This window comes from Thamnophis elegans, chromosome 5 (assembly GCF_009769535.1).
Source record: "Thamnophis elegans isolate rThaEle1 chromosome 5, rThaEle1.pri, whole genome shotgun sequence".
Taxonomy (NCBI): domain Eukaryota; kingdom Metazoa; phylum Chordata; class Lepidosauria; order Squamata; family Colubridae; genus Thamnophis; species Thamnophis elegans.
The window spans coordinates 22,418,041-22,442,717 of record NC_045545.1 but is presented as its reverse complement, the minus strand read 5'-3'; the positions used below and the strand labels follow the sequence as shown (position 1 = coordinate 22,442,717).

Genomic DNA, 24,677 nt, shown 5'->3' with positions numbered 1-24,677 from the left:
CTCTCCTTGCCTTTTCTTTCTTTCCTTCATCCTATTTTATTCTTTAGAACTATAAGATTGTTTCTTAGGTATTATTTTGTAGAAGCAGAATGTTTCAGGTAGATATTTAAATACACATGTATTCTATTTTCATATACTGTATATAATTCATATTTATTTGAATCATTCTTAAATATATTTCTTAGATATCTCTCTCTCTCTTTCTCTCTCTCAAACTACATTACATATAGTTTACATTTATAAGCTTATTCAAACAGACATTACCTTTCCTCCTGAAAATGTTCATACATCTCTTTTCGCTCTTTTTGTTCTTTTCTCATTTCTTTATGAACTTTTTTTCTTTCATTTTGGAGTTCCAAGTTTCTTCTCCACCCATCAAGTTTTAATAAACCTCTAGTCAAAGAAGTATGTTGAGTGCTAAAGCGCTGAATGAATGAGTTTTCTATTAGCTTTCCTTCCTTCTTTTCTAAAAAAGTATTATATTTTTTTCTCATCCTAACAATGAGCTTGGATTTTCCCTCTTTGGACTTTTTAACATGATCTGTATCCATCATCTTTTTCTTTTCATAATTCCTCTGAATATTGTCTATTTTTTCTTCTCGTAAATGATGTAAATATTCTTTAGCTTCGCTGTTAGCAATTAACACCCGCATCACATCTCGTTCCTTCTTAGCTTGCAGATCCAACTTACGACTTTGCCAATATGCTTGTTCAATGGCATATAAAGGGTGAAGTCTTACATTTCCATATGCTTTAGCAAAGACTCTTTTTTCAAGGCTGCCAGGTTCATATATTGGCAAAGTTGGTGGTACAGGATGTGTGATGTTACGCATATCATGAGCAGTATCAAAAAATTCTCTCTCTTTCTCTTTGTACATTTTCCGATGTTCATTCGGTGAATAAAAAGGCATTTTAGATCCTGAAAGTTTAAATGTAGACTTTCTTGCCATCTTCATGACAGTTTTCTCTCTCTGTGTGAAATCTAACATGAAACAATTCAAGGGTTATATAAAATTATATTAAAGAGTGACAAATTGACGTTAAAAGTGCCAATATATTTTTTATTACCTTGATTACAACTACATCCAATTGGAAGAATAATGTTATTCTTCCAATTGATTTTAGTGTTGTATGAATGAGACAGGAAAGAATTACATTACTGGTGAAATGCAGTCCTGAAATTTAAAGCTGCCTGTATAACCCAATGACAAAACTCAAGATTGTTTGTTTGTTTGTATGCTCAATTCATGTAATGAAAATCTGGACCTGTTAAAGGGCTTGTGAGAAACTCCCACTGAAATCAATGGAATAAATTAATCAAACATATATTTCATTGTTTAAACTTGGGTGTAATGCAACCATCTGTAATCATTTTTAAAGGTGTTTGACTCTAATTTATTTTCTTAGCTTCTAATTGATTGAAAAGCTTTATGCTAATTGCATCTTTGTTCCTGAGCATCAACACTCATTCAGAAATTGCAGTGGCTATATTTCAAAAGTGAGAAACATTTATATTAAAAATGTGAACAAGAAAGGACATTTTATCAGGTTTGGTAGATGTATAAAAATTCTGGATTCAAATATCTACACTGATTCATAGGATTTTAAAGATTATTGCACATTTGAAACCATAATTTGTTCTTTTGGAATTGATGGACAAACAGTTGGAAAAACATTATGGAACTGTACTTTTTTACATGGTAATTGCAGCAGTATTTATTGTATACAGAAAATGGAAAGATTCAGCACTGTCCAGAAAAGAGGAATGGTTGCTGAAGAAAATGGAACTTACTGAAAAGGCTAAATTGACTATTTTGATCAAAGAAATGATAGTTATGCTTATTGCTAACTGAAAATCCCTGAGAGATTTTTGCATGAAAAAATAAAAATGAATTTATGCTTTATGGTTTTGATGATTAGACAGAACAGATTATAGAAAGAAGTGAGTTACCTTGTAACCACAAAGTAAAAAGTAAATTTAAATTGAATTAATAATTGCTGGAAATAAGATTGGAAGCTATTTCTTCGTATCTTTTCTCTTTTGGGTTCCCCTTTCTTGCATGCAAACACACACACATATGTATACATATGTAAAGAAATATTTAATCTTAAAAGCACCCACTGCATGTCACCTGCATAATTTTGTCCAGAATTTAAGAATGTATTTCTCTTCTACATGTACACTGAAAACTGTATCCTTGAATCTTCAGGTTTATTTGCCTATTTCCATACTTTCATCTCCTACCATCCACTAGCTCAGTATGTCAAACTCGTGGCCCGCAGGCTGGATGCGTCACACACTGGCCACGCCCATCACCAGTTTACTGGAGGGGGGGAGTTGTGATACATCATGTGACAACAATGTGACACCGTGAGTTTGAAACCCCTGTACTAGATCAACAGTGCTCCCAAGTTCAATGGTGTCGTGACATAATTTCCTCTTTCCCGATTAGCAATTTCGGCAAATTACTTTACATATAAATGTGAGCAAAGAAAAATGTTTGTTTCGCTCGTCTCTAATCCTAGCACTTTTTACATTCTTACCAGCAATAATCAAAACAAATCGAATGTTACCTTTGGGTTAAAATTTTGTATATAATTTTATTAAAACTTTTAAGAAGTTTAAAGTTAAAAAAGAAGTTAAGGAGAGAAAAAAAGACAAGGAAAAAATAAAAAACAAAACAAAAAAGAAAAGTCAAGGAAAAATAGAAAAGAAAATATAGCTTTTATTTTCTTATTTAAAAAATTTAATAAAATTATATTAAAAAGACTGCATAAAAATAAAATATGTACTTGTGACTTAAAATTGTAATGATTAGACAGGATAGATTATAAAAAGAAAAGCAGTATAATACTTCAAGGTCACATGAAGTATTAATACCCCTTTATAATGCCTTGGTAAGACCACACTTGGAATACTGGATCCAGTTTTGGTCGCCATGATATAAAAAAGATGTTGAGACTCTAGAAAGAGTGTAGAGAAGAGCAACAAAGATGATTAGGGGACTGAAGGCTAAAACATATGAAAAACTGTTGCAGGAATTGGGAAGGTGTAGTTTAATGAAAAGAAGGACTAAGCATGACATGATAGCAGTGTTCCAATATCTAAGGGGTTGCCATAAAAAGGGTCAAGCTATTCTCCAAAGCACCTGAGGGTACGACAAGAAGCAATGGGTGGAAACTAATCAAGGAGAGAAGGAGCCTAGAACTAAAGAGAAATTTCTTGACAGTTAGAACAATTAATTAGTGGAATGTCTTTCCTCCAGAATTCGTGAATGCTCCAACACTGGAAGTTTTTAAGAAGAGATTGGACAACCTTTTGTCTGAAATGGTGTAGTTTCCTGCCTCAGCAGGGGGTTGGAACTTCCAACTCTGTTATTCTGTGATTCTATGTAACTTTAGAGAGAGAAGTCAAAGTACATTTATACTTATAATTACTGTGTAGACTAAGAGAAGTGACTTCTTTATAGTCTGGGGCAAAATATTGAAGGGACTCAAACAATAGTATCAAAATGAGTAGTTATTCTTTGCATTTAGCTTCTCTTCTTTTAACTTCTCTTTGATGGGTATTCTTTTTTCTAAACACAACTTATTTTTTTTTTATAAAAATATGCTGCAATTATTCAAAGGAGCTCAAAGGTGAATGACCTTGGGTCAGCACTCCGTTGTCCTGGCCTAGAGGTGAAAGAGCAATAGATGTTATTGTGCCCAAGCCTGTCCTGATTCATCAAATGTATTTTAAATTTCAGACAGCTTCTAATGGCTTTCTATTCTATGCATGCATTGAGGATTTTTTTTTTCATTATTTTTACCAAGTTCTCATAATCTACTTCAGGATGTCGAACTCAAGTTGTTACACAGCGTCATGTGACATATCATGACTTTTTCCCTTCACTAAACCGGTCATGGCTGTGGCCAGTGCATGACACATCCAGCCGGCGGGTCGCAAGTTTGACAATCCTGCTCTACTTGCTTTATTTCTAATTTATACATAGGTCCATAGATAAATAGAAAAATAAGTAGAATTTGGAGAGACAAAGAAAACAGCAATTACTTTCTGGTCCCCTCTAATAAGTAAGTTTTCCCCTTAATGTTAATTAACAACTATATGCAAGACACAGTACAAAAAAACCACATGGAATTACAAACTAATTAAGACATGCTGGAAAAAAATGAAAGAAAAATAAAACAGGAATGTTGTGCAATGGCATCAACGTGGGTAAGGAAAAGGTGCCTGGCAACAGATGGTGCCAAATATAACCTGGGAAGCTGTCCCATTTGGTGGCAAGCCAAGGTTTTTTTTACATCATTGCTGCGAAAACAAACCAGAAACTGAATATATAAATAACTGCATTTGATTTCTTCTATGTAAAAAGTAATTTAACATTTTGTTTGTTTGTCCTATGGTAAGAAGGTATTTTAAACAATAGAAGAAGCCCCAAGATGCTTTTTCATTGACAAATAGAAGAAGCATTTGTTCTATCAAATGTACATCTCAAGAGAATTTAAAGATAAATATATAAGGGGGAATATAAAACTTTTTATGCAAGATACCATATTTTTGGAGTATAAGATGTACCTTTTTCCTCAAAAAAGTGGCTGAAAATCTGGGTGCGTCTTATAGACTGAATACATAATTTTTTGCCTCCCAAAGCCCCACCCCTTCACCAAAATGGGTGTGCATAGCCTTATGGAGGCTTTCGGAAAGCTCCTGGGAGCTGGGGACGGCAGAAATGAGCAAAAAATGGGCCGTTTTTTGCCCCCTCCCCCAGTCCCCAGCAGCACTCTATAAGCCTCCATAGGGCTATGTATGCATTTTTTTTTACAAAAAACGGGCCCGTTTTTTGCTCTCTTTGCCCCCCCCCCCCGGAGCACTCTGCAAGCCCGCTCAAGGCTATTCATACCTTTTTTTGGAAAAAAAGATGGGCCCGTTTTTGTGGAACGTTTTTGGGAGGTTTGCAAAGTGGAAAAACTTTTTTTTCCCTTTTGGAAAGCTCTTTTACTGATTGATGAGAATTACATTGATCAAATGCTCTGCCAGCAGAAACACCTACCTATCTACTGTATTTCTCTCTATCTCTATTTCTCTCTCTTTATCCCTCTACCTACCTACACACACTCTCTCTCTCCCTACTTACCTACTGTATTTCTCTCTCTCTCTATTTTTCTCTCTCTTCCCTTTTATTACCTACCTACCTGTTGTGGCCCACAGGATCTGGTTGAGCTGCTGATGGACTCGGATAGCGAGTAACAATATGAGTCTGCCCTGGATGATGTGGAGGACCCTGAGCAGGGTTCATACTCAGAGCAGGGACCAGAGAGGCTGGTTGGCCACCAGGAGGCACCTAAGGCATGGAGCAGTGGGGAGGATCAAAGGCAATTTGTCCCTGACGCTAGATTGAGAAGGGCTAAGAAACAGAAGCAGCAACTCCGTAGGCAGACTCACAGAAGATGATTAAGCACAGGTGGTCATTGAGTGGCCCCTCCCAAGAGAGATTATAGGTGAGGCGTTGGGAGGGGACATTTGCAGGAAACAACTGTTCGAATTAGTAGTCAAGAAAATCTATCTGTGTATTCTAGTCGTGTCTGTTCGTTTGGACTATGCGTTGCTTTGTTTGAACTATCTGGGTTGCTGCAGAGCTACTCTATTGAACGTGAGTTGCCTGGGCCCTCAGCCAAAGGATTTGTTATCTCAGTAATTGAACAGTGGCAAACAGCCAAGCCTGTGTTCTGGTTTATTCACAGGCCAGGGGTCAGAACATCTACCTATCTACCTAACTACTCTCTCTCCCTACCTATCTACTGTATTTCTCTCTCTCTATTTCTCTCTCTCTATCTCTTTCTAGTGTTCTCTCTCTATCCCTCTACCTACATATCTACACACTCACTCTCTCTTCCTATCTACCTACCTACCGTGTTTCCCCGAAAATACTACAGGGTCTTATTTTCTTTTTACTTACAAAATATGGCCTTGGGCTTATTATAGGGGAGGGCTTATTGTTTTGGGGTTGCCGGGCAGCTGCTCCCTTGCGAACTGGCTCCTGAAGAGCTGGGCACAGCCTCAGGGGCAAAGCAGCCATGAGATGATCAAGCTCACGAGCAACCACCCGGCAAACCCACTCTCCAGCCGGGCAGAGTGGCATTCACTGACCTAGGGGGTATCCCTAATGTGGCAAGCCGCGGGAGCTAGGAGAGCAGACTCCTAGAGCAGCCGCTACTGGAAGACTCGGCAGCCGAGTTTGGGAGTTTGGAACCGGGGAAGACATTATGCTCGGAGTGCGGCGGCTGCAGGGAGAGCTGGGCCCGGACATGTTGAGGCTAGGAGGCATGTCTGCTGGGGGCGGAACAAGCGATCGCGCAACCCCCTTCAGTCAGGCAGAGCTCCATGCACTGACCTAGGGGGTATCCCTAATGTGCCAAGCCACAGGAGGTGGGGAGCGGGCAGAGCACCACGTGGCTTGGCGCCTTAGGGATACCCCTTAGGTCAGTGAATGGCACTCTGCCCGGCTGGAGAGGGGGTTTTCCGGGTGGTTGTTCGTGAGCTTGATCACCTCATGGCTGCTTCGCCCCTGAGGCTGTGCCCAGCTATTTGGGAGCCAGTTCGCAAGGGAGCAGCCGCCCAGCAACTCCCCCCTCTGGCCAGGCAAAATGCCACTCCCCAACCTAGCGGTATCCCGAAGGCAGCAAGCAATGTGAGCACCTTTCCCCCCCCCCCGGCTCCTGCGGCTTTGCGCCTTCAGGATACAACTATGTCGGTGAGCGGTGCTCTGCCTGGCTGGAGGGGGGTGGTTGTCCAGGAGGTTTATTTTCAGGGGTGGGCTTATATTTTTGCCCACGCAAAAAATGTGGCAAGGCTTTAGTTTCAGGACAGGTCATATTTTTGGGGAAACACAGTACTATATTTCTCTATCTCTCTATCTCTCTCTATTTCTCCCTCTCTCTCTTTCTCTTTCTCTCTCTCTTTCTCTCTTTCCCTTTATCTACCTACCTACCTAACTACTCTCTCTCTCTCTCTCTCTCTCCCTACCTCCCTACTGTATTTCTATCTCTTTCTCTCCCTCTCTATCCCTCTATCTACCTACCTACTTTTTTTAAAAAATTGCCTCTTCAAAACCTTGGTGCATCTTATACTCCAAAAAATACAGTATGTGACACATTATTCTCTGCTATTGCCCAATATAATAGCTTGTATAGCAAGATTTCCTATTGGAAATAAATCAGATTTTTTTCCCCCCTTACAATTATTTATGTAGTTAAAGAAGCTGCCATGTACTTATAGATCTCCTAATCTATTGGCAGTATTAATAGAACTGAGATTGGGCTCTTTTTTTCCTCTTTTCCTCCAAATATGTCCAGATAAATACACACTAAGAAATATATATACAAAAATTAATATATCTCCAAATCAAGGGTATAATAGTTAAAGATACTGGGTTTGAAACTGTCCTAATTCTCAGATAGGTGCAAAACTAGCTGGGTGACTTTGGTCCGACAGGACACTTCAGAAAATCTTATCAGGAATTAGGACTTACTCAAAATATGCATTTTCTTATAATATTCAAAAACATATTAGGTCAAGGGATCTGCAAGAAATGGTTATGAAATTTCAAGCCAACATTTCTGCCATGTTCCTAAGTACCAGAACCAAATAGAAGTTTATAATTCATAGTCTTGAAATGAATTATTTTACCAGTGTCTTGTGTGTTAGTGGATTTAACATGTATGACACAAAAACAGAGGAAAATATCTTCACAGATTTTTCAAAATAGCAAAGGGTGGTATGAGCTACCCATAGCAATGCATTTATTTTCTGTAAACAGGCAAAGTTATAAGGAGCAGGTGTAAAGGGGAACTAATTCTTGTTTCTGTTTTTCTACAAATAAATCAGAAGTTGCTCAGAACTATAATTATGCATATTACCTTAGATTTCAATTCACTTATTAACAGTCTACAAGATAAAGCTGGCCTTTACAGCACACAATTTTCATTTCATAATTGTCTGGTTCATTTTCTCTTTCTGCATTTAATGGAAGACCTTCCACTTACTTATTTCAAACCCATTGTATCACTAACTATTTTATCCCTATCCCTTTGTTCAAACTTTACATAAACTGTGAATAAATAACTGTTTCACACCAAGGAACATACTTTTTTCTCTCCTTATTTCTACTGGTAATATGAGGACCACAACATAATGGATGCTGTCCAAAGTCCACAGAAATGTTTTTGACTTGTATTTCAAATATGTCACTCATTATAAAGACATCTATGATATTCTTCATAAAACTTATATGCCATTTATATACCGCTCTTTACAGCACTCTCTGGGCAATTTACAATATAAGAATTTTCCCTACAAAATCTGGCTCCTCATTTTACTGACCTCTGAAGGATGAAAGGCTGAGTCAATCTTGAGGCCTGCCAGGATCAAACTCTAGGCTGTGGGCAGAGATTGCCAGCAGTATTGCATTTTAACCATTGTGCCACCAAAGCACATTCCTGACACACTGCACATAAAAAAGCTGATTATGTTGATATATCTAGTCTTTTCATCATATGCTTCCATGAAAATATTTATTTGTATGTAACATTAAAGCTTAAACACAACAACCTTACATGGACAAAATTGGATTAATAAGTGAATATAACTACCAGATATTAAAGTGAAAGAATATTCAGAAGTCTGTACATACTATAGAAATGGCACTTGTTATAGAAATTAGGTAACTAACCCTTCTTTGTTGACATTGATTCCTTCTTTTTCTTTTCTTCCAGTCTGATAACAGGATATTTTAATTTTCTTAAAGTTAAACGAAATTCTTTAAGATTGTTCATGTCTATAATCTGTTAAAATCAACATTTCATTCATTAAAGATTTGTGAGAGAGAAATGCCAGAATTCTTCAAACAATAACATTTGTATTGTCACAGATTTTTTATTAACTTTATTACTGCACGTGTAATAGTGCAGTAAAATTATGCCACTCTTTTCCTTCATTTTTAGCCTTTTTTGGAGAGGGGGGAATTGTTTGTCTCTCTAGGCAGCATCATGGTTTTCATGGATGGATGAATGCTTGTTCCAACCTCACACCTCTATGCTCCTTGAATAAATTCCAGCTTTTAGACTAAACATCCCTTTCAGTCATCATCTGTTACACCAAGATGCATTTCTTTGCAGCGAATACATGACAAGGGCACCTTAGCTTTATCTGTGCAAATAAACAAGAAAAGCTCTTAGTCTGAGCAGAAGCACATGCTACTCCTAGGGCATTTTAAAATAACTTCAGAGCTGCTTGAGTTGAAAAGCTCTGTTTACACATATCTACAAGTAGAAGCTACAGTTAAATGCAGATTTCAGCCTTTATAGTCGTTTATCAGTGGAAGACATGGAGGGAGAGTATTGTTTAACCGGCTTCATTAACATAAATGCTTATAACCAATCGAGAAGGTAATTCTTAGTTGCCATATTTTGGGGGGGGGGGGCTTGGAACAAAGATAAGAGTTTCTGAGGTCAGCAATGCCCAACTGCATTCTTGATGGCAGAATGAATGAAGTGAAAGAGAAATGGGCTTTGTTGCCATTCCTCCCATTTTAGTTATTTATTCTTAAAAGGAATTTCCTGTCACTGAAACCAATGGAATGAGTCAACCTAAATTACACGCCCATTGAAAAGGGAAAGACTTCGGATATAATAGATCTACACTATCTCCCTTGCCAGGTAAGTATAGTATTCCCTTAGCACATTTTGGTTTCTTTCCAATAACTGAACGCTCAGTGGGATGGGATGGCCTTAAAGCAAATGGTGAATTGATTCCCTCCATTAGCTTTATCTCCTTGAACATAGAAGGATGAAACCAGAGGTGGGTTCCTACCGGTTCGCACCAGTTCGGTAGAACCAGTTCATCAAATCTACCGAACTGGTTAGAAGAGGTTACACCAGAAAGCAGGCCACACCTACAGAAGAGGTTCCAAAAATTTTTGAAACCCACCACTGACAGACACACACAGACTCACACAGAGAGAGAAAGAGAAAGAAAGGAAGAAAGAAAGAAAGAAAAAAAGAAAGAAAAAGTGAGAGAGATGAAAGAAAAAAAGGAAAAAGGGACAGAGAGACAAGAGAGAGAGAGAGAGAGAGAGAAAACACATGGCCAGGAAGCCACTCCCACCAGGTCACATGGCCAGCAAGTCACTCCCACAAAGGAGGCCACACCCCACAGAGTAGGTTCGAACCCACCACTGGATGAAACCTAAAAACCATATAGAGCTTAGGTATTCTCTCAGAGGATTGGTTCAACTTTTTGTTTGAACCCATACAGGTGAATTGCTAAACAGGACTGGATATTTAGGGTGTTTTTTAATTTGTATTTATTTATTTGATTTGTCAATCATTTACAAGATAATATGTATAAGAATAAACATGAGAATGAATGAAATGAGTATGAATAAATGGGGACTGTAGGACAGGGACTGTAGGCAAGATGGTGCACTTATGCATGCCCCTTACAGCCCTCTTAAGAATGGGGTGATGTCAATAGTAGACAGTTAAGGTTAAAGTTTTGGAGATTTGAAGATATAACAACAAAGTCAGGTAATGCATTCCAGGCATTGACCACTCTGTTGCTGAAGTCATATTTTCTGCAATCGAGTTTGGAGCGGTTTACATTGAGTTTGTATCTGTTGTGTGCTCTTGTATTATTGTGGTTGAAGCTGAAGTAGTTATTGACCGGTAGGGCATTGTAGCAGATAATTTTGTGTACTATGCTTAAGTGCGACCTTAGGCAGCATAGTTTCAAGCCTGGTGGTGTAGGCTATTCTGTTGCAAGCAGAGGAATGTAGTATCTTCTCGTGAAATACTTCTGGACTTGCTCAATTGTATTAATGTCCGATATACAGTGTGGATTCCAGACAGATGAACTGTATTCAAGAATTGGTCTGGCAAAGGTTTTGTATGCCCTAGTTAGCAATATGATATTACCAGAGGAGAAGCTTCATAAGATTAGGTTAACAACAATGCCTTTTTGGTGATGCTGTTACAGTGAACTCTAGCACTTATGTAGTTTGATATGAGTACTCCAACGTCCTTGACAGAGTGAGGGTCATCTACAAGGTCGTATCTGTCTAGCATTGTTCTTTTGTTTAAAAGGAACACTCAAGAGACCATACTATTTAAAAAAACTCAGGAAAGTAAGAAAAAAAGGAAAATCAAAACATAAGTAATGAAAGCCTTTTCATACCATTCAATGTCTGTCAAAAGAAAAACATTGTTAGAGATTTTCCAGAGACAAAGAAGATAGCAGCTAAAAGTCAGCTCTCAAAGCTGTGTGCCAACAGGAAAATGTGACACTTTTAGAACAGCCTTAAAATCAAAACAGTTTTTAACTGATAAGGAAACTGCTAAGATCCAACCGAGGTACCGGGGGAGGGTCTTGAGCGACATCTTTGGATTGATTTTCAACTTGTTACTCCTGAGGAAGTGGACAAGGCCATGGGAGCAGTGAGTGCCTCCACGTGTGCGCTGGACCCGTGCCCCTCCTGGCTGGTTGCGAACAACAGGGAGGTGACACGGGGCTGGATTCAGGCGATAGTTACCGCCTCCCTTCGGGAGGGGTTCTTGCACTCAATCCTGACAAGACCGAGTGGCTTGTGTTTTTCCCTCCCAATAATTGGCCATGTATTCCATCTCTCAGGCTGGGGGGTGAAATTTTACGCTCCTCAGACAGGGTTCGCAATTTGGGAGTCCTCCTGGACCCTACAGCTGAACTTAGAACATCATTTGTCGGCTGTGACCAGGGGGGCATTTGCCCAGGTCCGCCTGGTGCACCAATTGCGTCCCTACCTGAACCAGGAGGCTCTTGTAACAGTCACTCACGCCCTTGTGACCTCAACACTGGACTACTGCAATGCGCTCTACATGGGGCAGCCCTTGAAGAGCATTCGGAGACTTCAGCTTGTCCAGAATGCAGCCGTGCGAGCGATTGTGGGTGCACCTCGGTACACCCACGTTACACCTATCCTCCGCGAGCTGCACTGGCTGCCTATCGGTCTCCGGATACGCTTCAAGGTGCTAGTCGTCACTTATAAAGCCCTTCATGGTATTGGACCTGGGTACTTGAGAGACTGCCTGCTGCAAATTACCTCCCAAAGCCCTATTAGATCCCACAGATTAGGCCTCCTCCGAATTCCATCCACCGGCCAATGCCGATTGTCGACCACCCGGAGGAGGTCCTTCTCTGTGGCTGCTCCGGCCCTCTGGAACGATCTCCCCGTGGAGATCCGGACCCTCACCACCCTTCAGGCTTTCCGCAAAGCCGTCAAAACCTGGCTGTTCCGACAGGCCTGGGGCTGATGAGTTCCCATCCCCACTCGAATTGTGTGGCTGTTGACTGCTTTTAAATTGTTTCCGTATTTTGTTTGTTTGTCTTTTGCTTTTTTGTTTGTATTATTCCCTCCCCTTGGTTTGTTAGCCGCCCTGAGTCCCTCTGGGAATAGGGCGGCATACAAGTTTAATAAACCTTGAACCTTGAACTTAAGAGTTTCTTTCTGTACCTATTATGGCATGTGTTAGCTGTATTCTTGCATTATCCTGTGTCGTTTGCTATTACTAAACCATTATACCAATATAGCTATTGTGAAAGATCCATGAGCAGAAGCAAACTTTTACTTACAGAACATTCCACAGCGTGGAAATCTTGGGTGTGGGGAAAGTCACAAAATACAAGGGAAATTTAATAATTTAAACAAGTAGTTTGTGGAGTTCGTTAGTCAGTTTGTTAAAGCAGTTTCTGTACATGTGAACCAGAAAACTTCATATAACACTTTATTTTATCTATCTTTCCTTGAACTTTAAGATAATCTGCTTGTAGGCAGAGAATATAAATATTCATATATTTATTGGCAGTTTTTTAAAATTTAGTTGTTTTATTAATAAGAGTGCAATGATGCCAAATGCTATGTGTATGTTTGATAGTTCAACTTATGCCAAGTCATAGGAAAAAAATGAGTTATTCAAAAGATAACGGAGGAGAAGCTGTGTTTGGTAGCCAACATTAGGAAACATTAGGAAAAGGAACATATCATTTCTAAAAGAGTTTTATGGACATATTACTGAAATGTATATTCAGGCTTTGATGACGCTTACATGGCAGAGCCATAGGCCATCATCATAGGAAGCAGTAGCAGATGTTGCTCACCACAACCGAAGTAATTGCATGTCAATTTAAAATATATCATTGCAATTCCTAGTAATGAACAAGCCTTTTTTATTTCAAGCCATTCATTCTGACACAGATTGCAGCTAGTTTGATTTAATAATATTTGCTCTTACATTTGAATGTAATTTAGACACATCAGTGCTGAAATTCATTCCAATAGTTTATCCAAACAGACTGCCAGGATTATTTCATTTCAATAAAGAATATCAATTAAGACATAAAATAATCTAGTACCTTAACTATGCTTTCAGAACTCCACATTATATGTTTACATCTGTTAGTTCAAAGTAACATTTTCTCAATTTATTTTCTCGCTCTTTTCCCCTCCAGGATGCTATACTGGCTAATTTTAAAAAATGCAATCCAGAAATCAGCAGATTTAAACTAGGGGCAATTATTCAACTTCTAAACATTCCCAATTCCTTCAAGCTGTCTACATATGGCTTAGTTTTATTTTCTTGATCATGTTTTTCTGAGCCTAACCCATTTTGTCTAATATGAGGTGACCAGGATAGAACATAAAATTAAAGGTAAATTTTGATCAAAGCAGAATAAAATAAAATAATTACTTTGTGGTGATCTATGAACTATACTTCTATTGATGCAACTTCCCCCCCTTTTTTGTAACCATAGCACACTACTGACACATATTTGCTACTATTCTAATACAAACCAGTAATTTACTATTCTATATCTGTGCATTCCAGTTACTTAACTACCTTATTTTTTATTTCTGTTTGGTAAATTTTCAGATCACTTACTCTATTTCTTTAACCTAGCAAGATAAGTTTGCATTTTGTTCTTGTTTTCTACAGCATTAACTATTCCACCCAGTTTTTGTCATTCAAAAACGTATCCAAGTCATTAATAAAATATTGAGAAGAACTGCAGATGGGCCAAGAATGAACTCTCTGGCACTTCATTTAAAACCTTGCACCAGTGATGACAAAACATAATTGAATACTTTAGAATATAACACCTGAACTATGTTTTCTCTTAATTGCCATAATATAGAATCCATATTAATCTATTTTCTTAATCAGAATATCTAGGATACGTTATCAAATACCTTGCTGAAATCAAGTTTTGTTGTATTTTCAACAATACCAAAATCTACTCTAGAAATTATTAATGAAAAGAATCTATTTCTAAGTCATAAACCAATAACAAGAAGAAATTATTATACAGAAAAGCAATATGATGCAATTAAAAATAATTGCAATGCATTAACCAATGCACTAAATGATCAACTCACAGCACAAAAAGTCACATACTGGACTTCACTATCATCCTGGCCTAACATCTGGGGGAAAAACCAGATCTTCACTCTTTTCCAGAACATCCAGAGATATTTCACTAAATATTTGGCCAGCCTGTATAATTTGCCTTCTATTGCCTGTCCACAGATATTTTGCATAAAAAAGTGAATAGACTGAATGGACTCTATTTACCTCTATTTATACTCTAGGTAATTAGTTTTATTAGAGCAGAACACTATACTACCAGATAACTCTGATCAGTACTATGCGTTGCTTTGCTACATTTTTAATGCTTTTCCCTGGATCTACCAACTTCTTTTGTACAATATGCAAATTGCAGGTTGCTGTAGTTTCTAAATCAAAGCACAGATGGTATACTTACTTGGATTGCAGGTGTACCTCTCTTGTATATTGTAGGCTGTTCTTGCTTAAGAGTTTCAGAGACAGGGGTTTTATTGTCCACAGAAGTTACATGCTTTTTTCTACCTCTGGTGTAACGGTTATACCACAGAACATCAGATATAGGACTCACGCTATTAAAAAAAATAGTTTGATAATTTTATTTCAAGGAATTAAAATGGGGTTAATATTTTGTATATTCAAAACAATATAAGTAATATGTACTTCCTTTTTATAAATTATTCTTGCTCATTGTTGCATATATTTTCTAAAGCAAACAACCAGAAAATTACCTGTTAAAACATTATCCTTATATTATTGAGAACACAAAATGAAAAACTGCATCAAGCTGCTACTGACAAAAGTACTGTGATATAGTTGTTTTAATTTTATTTTAATAAGCAACATGCAAAACTCAATTGGGTATAATCTCTTTCAACCTCATAATATCAGTTTAATGTAATTCTATGCAAACTTATTCAATGTCCAAATATATAAACAGGGTTTACTCCCAGGTAAAGGTACTGCAGCTCTGTCATTCTATATATGACTTATTTGGCTGTAACTTCTATATCACTGATATATATTAGCATAATGCCCTCCATTAATCCATTTATCATGTGTGTACCACACATTTATTCACTATGTCTCAACACAAGAGGAATGGCTATTTGGCTACAATTAACTGAAACAACCATTCAGGGCAACCAAAGCACAATTCATGTGTGTGCTTTGTAAGAGAAAGTCTTTTAGGTAGCCTTTGACTTATGTCCAGTCACTTAGGAACTGTACAAAATTACAATGGATCTCCCAAAAGGTACTTAGAACCGTCCTGATTTGGAAGTTACAATGGCCGCATTCTGTTCATCCAGTCACATGATCACATTTTGGGTGTTGGACACCAGCTAAGATTTATGTGTGTTTGCAGCATACCACAGTCACATGACTATGATTTGCAATGTTTTTGCCAGTTTCCAACATTTACTTACAGTTTCTGACAGAAAACCCCACACATTGGGTATAATGGAGTTGCTTAACAACCATGCATTCACTTAATGTTCACTGCATTTGCTTAACAACTGTCGCTAAAATGTCATAAACCTGGGTGCAGTCATGTAGTGACACACTTAACAACTGCAATGACTTACAACCAAAATTCCAAGCTCAATTGCAGTCATAAGTCTTTTTTTAATTGAATTTAAAACATTTTATTGGATTACAGAATAAAATGCAAAAATACAAAAGTAAATAGAAAGACACAGTGGGGAGGAAAGGGGGAAAGACAAGTGAGGAGGGGAGGAAGAAAAGAAAAAGCATTGACTTCCCACTCTCTCTGTTGCAGTAGAATAAAACATAACATCAAACCTCAACTTTTTACTTTTCCATAATAATATAAACTAGCCAATTATATAACAACAAATCAATCTAATCAGTAAAACCCAAAATCAAAATTTGATTTTTCCCCACCCCAAGTATGTACTTCCTGTATCATAAGTACATGCTTATCCATGTACATATCTCAACAGTAGGGATAAAACCTGAGATAAGGAAGTTTGCATCAAAGGAATGGATGATGGTACTTTGAAAATGGTAAAACAGGAGAAGAGCCATGGTGGCTGTGCAGTGGTTAGTATGCACTATTGCAAGCTACTTCTGTTGACTGTTGATGGCTAGAAGTTTGGCACTTCGAATCTCACCAGCTCAAGGTTGACTCAGCCTTCCATCTTTCCAAGGTTGGTAAAATGAAGACCCAGATTGTTGGGGGCAATATGCTGAATCTGTAAACCACTTAAAGAGGGCTGTAAAACAGTATATAAGTTTAAGTGATATTGCTATTGGAAAGCTATAGCAAGGCAACCCTGGGTTTCTGGTGCAAATGATTGTCACATGCATTATAAAAGAGAGCTGAAGTTCATAAAATTACCTTATTCCAGGGGATACAATTCCCAGTTAGCCACAGATATTTGAAAAAGTGTGCATTAACTGCCCTCAAGTTCCCAAATGTTTTTCTGTTTACAAATTTAGAAAGGATTTAAAGTTTCAAGTTACTTAAGTACATATATGTTCAACTACTATGTTTATTTCCCACCTTTTGCCATTCCAGGAAAAAATTAACAAAATGTAAATAAAAAGTAGAATCTGCAAAATTAAGCCATAAAGTACAATTAATAGTAAAATAAATACTAAAGCCATCTAACAAACCTGGCATAAATCATCCCTGTGTAGATGTCCAAAGTACTGAGAGAATGGAAGCCAAATATAATCCACAAGGGAATGCCTTTTTTATCCTGATGGTAACATTGGAAAAGACCTTCTTCTTGGTGAAATAAAGATGAACTTCTGACAGTGGAGGCCTCTTCACTTACAGATGCTCTTTATGGAAAATGAGGGGGCTTGGCACTATTTTTCTCTAGATTGCCTCAAGGAGATTATTCACTGAACATTTCATTCACTAACCATCTCCTGTCATTCTTCTTTAGAGAGGTTTATTTTCAACTGAGATCTTCGGCATTCAATAGCAAAAGCCCTTGTTTGACTTATTTTTAACTTACTAATTTATGAACCACTGCATAATTTGTGAGCCACCTGACTATACAAGAATCTTATTTAAAAGCGACCCCATTTTGCTTCAAACTGAAGGGCATTTTATATGACGCATGTGCAGTCAGTTCCTGCCATTTCCTGTGGGAAAAGGGGGGGAACATGCCCCATGCACCCCCCATGCACCTGCCATCCACGCGGAATGGCCTTGTGAAGGCCACTCCCACAAATCCTAGCTACCACGCCCCTTCTCTTAGTGGCAGCTGCAAAAAGAATGGCAGGCCCAGAGATGCTAGGGCTGGCAAGAGTGTGCCAGAAACAGAGGCAGAACTTCCAGCCCTCTTTGAATCAGCTGATCCATGGGCCAAGGTAAAGGGACCTCCTGCACCTCAAAAATAATAAGACCTCCCCAAAAATAAGGCCAAGTGCTTATTTCAGGGGTGAAAAGAAATAAGACCCTGTCTTATTTTGGGGAAAACACGGTAGTAATAATAATAATAATACACAGGAACTAAAATAATGCCTGATTAAAATAACACCACCACAACATGCACTGCACATTCAAGAACTGGAGTATTTGGCAGTTCAACTGAATAGTATTTGCCTAATGGGCTAAGATCTATAATTAGAAAGACATTTCAAATGTATGCTGAAATACCAAATATGAATATCAGTATGACTAAAACTTGCAATAATCTTGTCAGCTTTCACAGGGGTGTAACATACACTATAAATTTACTCATAGCTGCCATTGAATATTACAGTCTTCATTTCAAATTTAATATGTGTCTCATTTATGCTTTCTAAAATTTTGTACAGCTGCCCAATTTACAAATGCAACTGAAGGCTAACAAGCAATTAAAAGCAAAACCAAGTAAATAATCAACATAAAAAATCATAACAGAATTTTTTAAAAATATAAACAATGCCCTAAGTTATAACATATTCAAAAATTAATTTCTTTTTCCAGATGGACCCATTCAATGTCCTAACCCAGTACTCCAGGGGAGTGGGGGAATCAAGTTTTTAAAGACTTAAAGAAGGCCAGAGGGGTTAGAGCCATCTCAAATTCAGATATGCTGAGCCATTTGAAAAGAATATGCTGTTCTAATGGTCAAGTACTTTCTCAGAGAATGCACACTTCCTGGGTCTCATTAAATGGCAACTGTAACAATGGTTATTATAGAGTGCAAAATTATATTGACCAGCCTTTGCCAGACCAGAATTTCAGTCTCCCCCTCTTCCCAATTTCAAAATATGGATAACAATATCATCCATTCTATAGGGCTGTTTAAAGAATGGCCAAAGGAATTACATTTTTCAACTTAGTTTTTAACTTGATTTGAGGATGATGCTGGCACCTCCCTTGATCGATATCGCACTGGCTAGGAGATCAATTTTAACTGTCTTTATAATCATCTTACTTATCTAGCTTCAGCCCAAAGGTCCACGAGTGGTCATAGAAACGTTTACTTAAATAACCTTGTTTCCTAAAAGGGTCATAACAATTTAGCAGCTAAGTGTTCTCTTGTGAAATTATTCAGACAGAGATGGAACAATAATAATCTGAATTTTTTAAACAAATTAGCACACTGGATAAACATTCCATTATTATGTGTGTGAAAGCATACTATTAAGATGATGATTCCAGTCTTAAAATATGTGTGCTTGAAAAATCACTGTTATGTTTCTGTAATGCCAGAGCTGAGGGAAAAAGTGAATTGATGGAGCTGCATTTCTCTTTCAAGTTTTCAACATTGTCTGTAGACGCACAGCATGGTGCCAACATGTAAAGACATGCATTTTGCATCACATATCTTCTGTACTCTCTCCAAAATACATTGGACTCATGGAAAGAGCAACCTGAAGACATTAGTTAAAAGGAAGTAAATTGTCAGTTCCTTAAAGAAAATGTGACCTTCTGCCAAAACAATGCACTGTCTGTCACTCTTCATCAGAATAATAGCCTGACAAATTTATTGTTGTAAGTATTTCATTTTCCTTGCCAAATAACGGAGTGTTATCAAACAAGATGGTTGTCAACATTCAGCCTCATTTCAGGCAATACAAAATATAGACAAGCAGTTACACTATGATTACATGGCTCTCTATTTAACTGTTCTGAATTTTGGAAGAAGCCTTTTCAGGAAAACAAACAAGCTCTTAGAACTTTAAGGCAACCTTTCCAATCTGGCTATGTTAGGATTACAATTTTAACATTTGCAAGATGGCTAACAATTCTAGAGGGTTGTAATTGTAATGCATATCCTAGTATCCTAGCTAAAGTAAGACTCTTACACAAAAGTCAGCATCATTATGCAGCTACTTTTCTGTATAACTATCACTGAACTTCAGTAACACCTGCTTCAAACCTCTGCTGTGTTTGTTATTTCTTCTTTCTAATTCATTAAGCTCCCTTTGTCAGCCTCTGGTGCTTCTTCATTCACTCCTGCAGACCACCCCTCCAACCTGAACACATTATTGCAAAGCTGCCTTTACAGTATTTCCTTTTCCTGCCGTTTCTCTGTTTCAAGGTATGTTTGAAAGTGGAGAGGATTCAGGAGTATGTCCCTGTGGTACAGCCTTATGGCAGATTTAATGATTCCTTTTCTTGAACTGCCAAGAAGGACTACCTGAACTCCTTAAAGAAAAATATATGCAGTTCCTGAGCTAGTTGGGCTGACTGTGTCCTATACAAATGACCAGCCAATCTAGCACTGTATGAGATTCATTGATCTAAACTGACAACTTTTCTAATCTTACTCCATATAAGATGCTGGAATTGATGGAGAGTATTTTGACAGATGTGGTTTGCTTGGTTTCTGAATGCTTCACAGAGCACCATCTGTGTACAAATAATACAAAGGCACAAGTCAGTGCTTTTCATCTTATAAATTATGATGCTAAGCATGAATTTACCATCGTCTGCTGTGGGGTATAGTTTACCCAGTACATAAATTCAGAGTATCTTGGAGAATAATACTTTCTTTCAGAGATCACATTGAAAAGACCCAGGCAACTTTAATATCGATAATAACACGTCAGTAAGTCATTCTCTTCACCTGATCTTAAAATAAACCATTATGCATATATTGCATAGTGTCATTACACCCGTTCCTGCTTTTTGGTAACCTACTACCTTTAATGTGCAATAAGAAATTAAAGGGTCTATTTACAGGTATAGGAAACAACACCAGGCATAAATAATAATAAAAATCAAACTTGTATATTACAAAATTACAATCAAAACGTTAGTATTTTGCTCCTCTTCTGCAATTATATCCTCAGAGAATTGTGCTTGTAGAAACTATATTCTATATTTCATACGGCATAAACCCGTATGAATGTATTGATGTTGTGGCTGAATAATTCACAACTATAATGGTGTTTTTGTGGTCATGTGATCAATGAGATAAAGTGTCTTAAATGTGCATCCAAGAAGCATTTGAACAGTTTTAATAATCCATAAAGGGTAGAAATGTCAAAAACAATTTCCACCAAGAAAAATTGCACGATCTACAACAGCCAACTCTGTACTGCATCAATCTAGATGACCTTTAGAAGTCAGCAAATAAGTAGCTAATAAAACTCTTTTCTGTCTTCTAGTGGCATCAGGATTATTGCAGCCCATGTCTGCAATAATCCTGATGCCACTAGAAGATTCATATATATATATATGAATTCATATATATATATATGTTTTCTGAGGTTTTATATATATATATATATATATATATATATATATATATATATATATATATATATATATATATATATATATATATATATATATATATATATATAATGGATATATTCAATAGCCCTTCGAAAACTTGAAAAGAAAATTCTGAAAATTCTTAATTTTATAAAATTGACTATTTGTTCTCATTCATTTTTAGTATGATTTATAGATTTTAAACCAAGCACATATTTATCACACACACAAAAAGATGCATAAGAAGATGACTCTATTGAAAATGCTTAATTCAGAAAGTGGAGTTAATTGCATGTTAAAACTGCAGCAAAGACCTTTTTCTCTCCGTTGGCTCTTTCTGCTATCTTCTCTATCCTTTACAGATGATTAGTTCTGTCTACTGCACCTGCTTTTAATCAGGTAGAAAACTTTACACAGCAATCCTAAAGCCAGTCAAAGCTACTTGAATGGCTGGTGCATCCATAAAGAACATGATTCTATTGAAAAAGTAGTATATCTGTCCTGGAAATTCTTTAAAATGCTTATGGAAATTTCTGCAAACATATTCTGTTGCTGTTTTTACTGGCATGGGAATTTTTGTGAATATGTTAAGCTAGACTAGGCTATCCAACATACCTTCATTTATGATTTATTCATGATTTGTCAGTTACAACTTTTTATATGCACTGAGAGCTTATGCACCGAAGACAAATTCCTTGTGTATCCAATCAACACTTCAACACAATGTTCCTCCTCCACATACAATCAACTAAATGTTCCTCCTGCTTGCTTAGCCAAACAAATGGTTAAGCTTAGGAAATGATAGGTGTTCCATTTTATATCTTCCCAATATTGGTAAAAGAGAAGAAGAACAGAAATTCAAGGCAGAGGAGTGCAGGTAATAGTTACTGTTTCTATCTATTTGAAAACAAGTCCCTTCAATCTTCTGCCACTCTAGAAAAAATTCAGAAATATAAAGTTACAACCTCACATGAGAATATATTTGATATATTTAATATAAAATAGAGCCAGGGCATTAATTTCATATATATTTATTGGACAATGAAGTTTTAAAGAATTCATTTGCTCATGTTTTAAGATAACATTTGACAAAAAAAATTATCAAGAATGGATGCCAATATTGCCTGCCAGAAATCTGCTTGATGATTTTTGCTGAATATAATTTATATGGCTTGCATTACTTTGTAAAATTGTCTTCGATTAATCAATATTGATTAATGCAAAAAGATTTCATTAATCCAGATTGCAAAAAATTCAGCTGGGTAACCCTGGGTCAGTCATTCTCTCTCAGCCCACCTCATAGGGTTGTTGTTGAGAGGGAAAAGAGGAGGAAAAAGTGGATTGGATATGTTCACTGCCTTGACTCATGTAAAAAAAAAAAAGGCAGAATAAACATAAATTGGAATAAATAAAAATATTAATACCAAGCATTAATTGCTGCTTAGAGAAACATAGTTGAGTGTTACAGAATGCATTTTCTTATAGGCTAACATAGTTGGAGACCTTACAGTATTTTTCGGAGTATAAGACGCACCTTTTTATATCAAAAAAGAGGCTGAAAATCTGGGTGCATCTTATACACTGAATACAGCATTTTTTTTGCCTCCCGAAACCCCGCCCCCTTCACCAAAATGGCCTGCATAGCCTCTAGGAAGCTTTTAGAGAGCCCCTGGGGGCTGGGGAAGGCAGAAATGAGCATAAGATTTTGCTCAATTTTACCCACCCCCCCAGGAGCACTCTGAAAGCTCCCTAAAGGCTATTCATGCCTGGGGGGGATGGGCCATTTTTGCAAAAAAAAATGAGCTGTTTTGGGGAGGATTGCAGAGTGCAAAAACATTTTTTTAAATTTTCCTCTTCAAAACCTTGCTGCGTCTTATACTCCAGTGCGTCTTATACTCTAAAAAATATGGTATTTGTCCTGACTAAAACTAGAAGGGCTTTCTATTTTCTCATAATGCAATGGTTATTGTTGAAATTTAATGCTAGAAGTTCTAAGAAAGCACTGTTTATGTGTGTGGCCTATTTTTTTCCCCAAAATCTTTATGTGATTTTCAAATCACTCTCTCTTTTTTTTTAAGGAGTAATTTGTACCTAAGTTTAGCATTTATCCTTCTTGAAAGTAACTGTCTACAATGTTTAAGATTAGGGAAAAATATTCAGGATTATATAAATTTGAGCTTTACAGGAGGTTAACATGAAAAATATTATGGAACTGATTAATTCACATATTAAATTATATTTTTTATCTGCTTAACTGTCCCATTTCATGACAAAATGATAGCCCTGGTGACACAGTAGTTAGAATGCAGTATTGAATGCTAACTCTGCCCACAGCCTGGAGTTCAATCCTGACTTGGCTAAAGGTTGACTCAGCTTTCCAAGGTCAGTAAAATGACCTACATTGTTGGGGGCAATATACTGACATTTATAAACATTCGAAAGGGCTGTAAAGCACTATGGGGTGGTACATAAGTCTAAGTGCTATTGCTATTGTTAAAATTTATATTAGTTGATTCTGAATACGTTATCTCATAATTCATTTACATTACATCTAGCTAAAACTAATCAGAAGTGTTGCATATGGATATTTTCTATATGGAACACTGGGTGTAAATAAAGATGTTCCAGTTTCAAGTGTGCTTAATTATAAACAAACCATGGATAGATATTCTGCTAGCCACACAACTCAGGTGAAGGAGACAGTATTTGAACCTGCGATAGGAAAATTCCAATAGGAAACAAAGGCAACAACACAAGCAAAAATTCTTACTTTAAGATCAGAGATTTATTGTTTCTAATAATTTGGAACATTAGAAATGAATAGATATCAAAGATATAATAGTAATAATACACTGCATTAACATATTAATGCAGAAGAGAAATAGTAAGTCCTAGAAGGACTGCTATAAATCAAAGAGCCCCAAGCCGATCTTGAACCCTATCTTTTATACTGTTCTTCTAACCATATACATGCTTCACAACCTCACTAACTGTCACTTTCTGTGAACACCTGTGTAACATTACTTTCAATTCCTCTTTTCCAACAGTTTCATTTTTCCTGTTTTAAACGAATACAAGTGCATATTTTGCAAAAACATATTTCACAGTTAGCAATGGTTCAGTAGGATTACAAATATTTCTGGTAAATTTTGAAATCATCCTAGCTGAAAACTTTGGTTCATATCTCTTTCTTTTGGGGCCTTCTATCATCCATAGGACTTATTGAATCTAATAGATCAATAGGGTATATTTCTTGATTCTCACAATCCTCACATCTTGTTCATAAGAACAACACAAAATGCAACTTACAAATCAATTTCTGCACATAAGCTACCTTATATCAATTATGGAAGTAAGTGAAATAAACCAAAATCCTTCATTTGAGATGAAGGACAGTTACTGTGATTAAAAGGCTTTTCAGCAAGGCAAATACTGACCCATTTGAATGGTGGGAAGTGCAATCCTAAATGTAGCATGAGGAGAGGAGCAATGCAGCACTAGTCAAAACTGCAGGCAGAAGACCTCTCCTAATGCAGGCTATTTCTGGCAATCA

At 37.0% G+C, this 24,677-nt stretch overlaps 1 protein-coding gene across 1 annotated transcript in view; it reads right to left on the bottom strand.

Annotated features, from left to right (window-relative positions):
* LRRIQ3 (leucine rich repeats and IQ motif containing 3) overlaps positions 1–24,677 on the bottom strand; it is a 63,850-nt gene that overhangs the window by 15,389 nt on the left and 23,784 nt on the right. Inside the window, exons 5-7 of the mRNA XM_032217238.1 lie at positions 14,852–15,002; positions 8,733–8,844; positions 265–982 (exon numbers count right to left, since the gene is read on the bottom strand). Coding sequence (XP_032073129.1) covers positions 265–982; positions 8,733–8,844; positions 14,852–15,002 — 981 coding nt within the window. The remainder of the gene's footprint in view (positions 1–264; positions 983–8,732; positions 8,845–14,851; positions 15,003–24,677) is intronic.